At 36.8% G+C, this 3,643-nt stretch overlaps 1 protein-coding gene across 1 annotated transcript; it reads right to left on the bottom strand.

Annotated features, from left to right (window-relative positions):
• Window positions 1-2,756: 2,756 nt before the first annotated feature.
• Window positions 2,757-3,152, bottom strand: LOC141696144 (uncharacterized). Its single transcript, XM_074500330.1, has one exon. The coding sequence runs from the start codon at window positions 3,150-3,152 to the stop codon at window positions 2,757-2,759; it is 396 nt and encodes a 131-aa protein (XP_074356431.1).
• Between the last annotated feature and the right edge of the window lie 491 nt (window positions 3,153-3,643).

Here is a 3,643-nt window from a genome sequence, read left to right as displayed (position 1 = left end):
TTACTCTTTGACACGTATAACACTTATCCACTCTGTAATTTCCTTTATCATATTCGACCACCAATAGTTCTCTTTCAGATCCTTGTACATTTTCCTACTTTCGGGATAATTCAAAAATCTTGAATTATGCGCTTTGTGTAGAATATCGTGCCTCAACTCTGTAATATTAGGAATCCAAATACGCGAACAAACTATGTATATCCCTTTATCATCCTTTTGAGCTTTAATCTCTTCACTTGACAATTTATCCTTCTCATGGTCCATCAGTTGTTCCTGACAACGTCGAATCTTTTACAAAATTTCTGGCTGAAATGCCATTGTGTAAATAACTTTATTTGCTATCTCCAGGATTTGCATCTCTATCTCCAACTTCTCGAATTCTTTGATCAATTCTGCAGAAAAAGTTAACATATTCAATCTTTCCTTGCGGCTTAGCGCATCCGCTACAACATTCGCTTTTCCGGGATGATAACTTATCGTGCAGTCGTAATCTTTGATTAGTTCCAACCATCTTCTTTATCTCATGTTTATTTCTTTCTATATGAAGATGTACTTCAAGCTTTTGTGGTTCGTATAAATTTCATATTTCTCTCCGTACAAATAGTGTCTCCAAATCTTAAGGGCAAACACAATCACTGCTAATTCCAAATCATGCGTAGGATATGCGCATACGCTATCACCTTTCCGTGCTCCATCAACACGCAACCTAATCCTTTATACGAAGCATCGTTATATATCACAAACTCGCTCTTCTCATCAGGTAGAACCAACACTGGTGCATAAGCTAACCTTTTCTTTAGTTCTTGAAAGCTTTCTTCACACTTATCTGTCCAAACAATTTTTTTATTTTTCCTTGTCAACTTAGTCAGTGGAACTGTAATCTTAGAAAAAACTTGAATGAATTGTCGATAATATTCATCCAATCCCAAAAAGCTTTTCACTATTGACTTTCCCAATTCATAACAGCCTCAATCTTCGCAGGATCTACTTTGATACCTTCACTATTGACTACATGTCTAAGAAACTGAACTTCCTTTAACCAAAACTCACATTTAGAAAACTTCGCTTACAATTTCTCTTTACTCATGATTTCCAAGGCAATCTTCAAATGCTCCATATATTCTGCTTCCGACTTTGAGTAAATCAAGATATCATCAATAAACATTATTACGAACTTGTCCAAGTATTTCTTAAATACTCGATTCATAAGATCCATAAAAGCAGCTGGCGCATTTCTCAAACCAAACGCCGTTACCAAGAATTCATAATGTCCATATCTCGTTCGAAATGCCATCTTGGGTATATCTTCTGCTTTAATCTTCAATTGATGATACCCCGATCTTAAATCGATCTTTGAGAAATAGGTAGCTCCTTTCAGCTGATCAAATACATCATCGATTCACGGTAGAGGGTAATTATTCTTGATAGTCAACTTATTCAGTTTGCAATAATTGATACACAATTTCATGCTTTCATCTTTCTTCTTTACGAACAGCACTGGTGCACCCCACGGGGATACACTCGGTCGAATTACTCCTTTTTCCAATAATTCTTGCAATTAAATTGATAGTTCCTTCATTTCTATGGATGTCATTCGATAAGGGGCTTTCAAAACTGGTTCCGTTCCAGGAGCCAAATTGATCGTGAATTCAATCTCTCGATCAAGAGGTAGTCCAGGTAATTCATCGGGAAATACATCGGGAAACACATCGGGAAACTCTTTAATAACATGAATATCCTCAATCTTTAGGGATTCCTTCTCCATATCCTTTACATGAGCCAAATAAGCTTCGCATCCTTGTCGTAACAATCTTCTTGTCTGAATTTCCGTTAGAAACTTCTTGTCTTACTTCTTTTCTTTAAATATCACCTCAGCTTCATCCTTGGTTCTCAATTTTACTTTCTTGTTTCTACATTCGATCTGCGCATCGTGGTTTGCTGACTAATCCATTCCGAGAATAACGTCGAATTCTCGTAACTTAAACGGTATTAAGTCAGCAAAAAAGTGCTGACCTTCTATTATAATATCGCAACTAGGACAAATTCTATTGGCATCAACTCATTCCTGATTTACTAATTCTATAATCAGATTAGATTTTAAAGGGTACACAACATACTTTAATATATCAATAACATCTTCAAAAAATAAATGATGCAGTAGCTCCAGAATCCATTAACACTTTGACTTCTGCTGAATTTATAGCAAGCGTACCTGCTACCACATCTGCATCCTGCACTGCATCTTTCATTGTCATATTAAATGTTTGCGCCCTTGGCTGAACTGTTTGTGCTGGTGGAGGCGGGGGTCAAACAATCCTGAGAATATTTGCCTTCTGAACAGGCTCCTTGCAATTCCTTGCCATATGGCCAACTTTTCTACACTTAAAACAAGTCATCTCTGGCTTCCCTATACCACTCGTGTATTCTGATGAGTAATGACCTTTCTGGTTGCACTTGAAACATGTCACATTGAGCTTATTACATCTTCCATGGTGTCTCTTTCCACAAGTTTTCCATTCCTGAATCTGGGGTCTATTGTCCTTTGTCGATTGTCCAGCTTTCTGAAAGCGATTCTTTTAATTCCCATTTCCAAACTTAAACTTCCAAAACTTATTATTTTTATTCCCTACATTCCTTCCAAGCTTTCCTCTAAACTTGGAACTTACCTGGTCTTGTTCTGAATCCTCAAACTTCCTCTTCTTTCCTTCATTTTCCCTTTTAGTTGCTTCTTTTTCTCCTTCCATGATCATTGCCTTCTATACCACAGCAACATATGTCCTTATCTCAAGAAGAGCCATTTGACTACGAATCCATGGCTTAAGTCCTTGTTGAAACCTTTTAGCTTTCTTAGCTTCTGTATTCACGTACTCTGGCACAAACCTCGCTAACTCCAAAAACTTCACTTCGTACTCCGCTATAGTCATATTTTCTTGCTTTAAATCCAGAAACCTCATCTCTAACTGATCTTGCATATAACTTGGTAAATATTTTTTTAAGAACAATTCTGTAAACCTCTGCCAATAAATAGCTTCCCCTTCTTGCAATGCTTTGGTAGATTTCCACCAATAACTAGACTCATCCTTAAGGTAATAGCTTGCATACTTCGTCTTCTTCTCATCCTTAAGTTCTACTAACTCTAAAGCTTTCTCCATTTCTCTTAACCAGGACTGAGCTTTAATCGGGCCGGGAAAACCTATAAATTCTGGGGGATGAACGAATTGAAAATGTTTGAAGTTTCCGGTTCTCGAGGCTGAGGGTTGTTGTAGGAGTTGAAGAAGTCGGTTCATCACAGGGGTGTCTTGGTTTTGATCTTGGTTTTGAGTTTGAGTTTCTTCTTCTTGGTGATTTGGTGAAGTGGCCATGTTATAAACCTGATGAGCAATTATTTTGCAATACGATAGCATGACATATATAACAATAATAATTCTTTTAGGAATAGTTTTATGGGTTTTAAGTTTTTACCCATTTGCGCATGCAATCCTATTACTATATAATCCACTCACCGGTTAAGGTTCTCACATGACATAAGATTTGTTATCACAAAGGTGTAAAATACAATTGCTTGTAAACACGTTATGCAAATAATCACAAGAATCCAAAGAACATCAATAAGGAAATAAGGGTGCATTAATAGATAGTTCAG

This window comes from Apium graveolens, chromosome 11 (assembly GCF_009905375.1).
Source record: "Apium graveolens cultivar Ventura chromosome 11, ASM990537v1, whole genome shotgun sequence".
NCBI lineage: Eukaryota > Viridiplantae > Streptophyta > Magnoliopsida > Apiales > Apiaceae > Apium > Apium graveolens.
The sequence above is the reverse complement of the archived record's forward strand: the minus strand, read 5'-3'. Positions and strand labels throughout refer to the sequence as shown.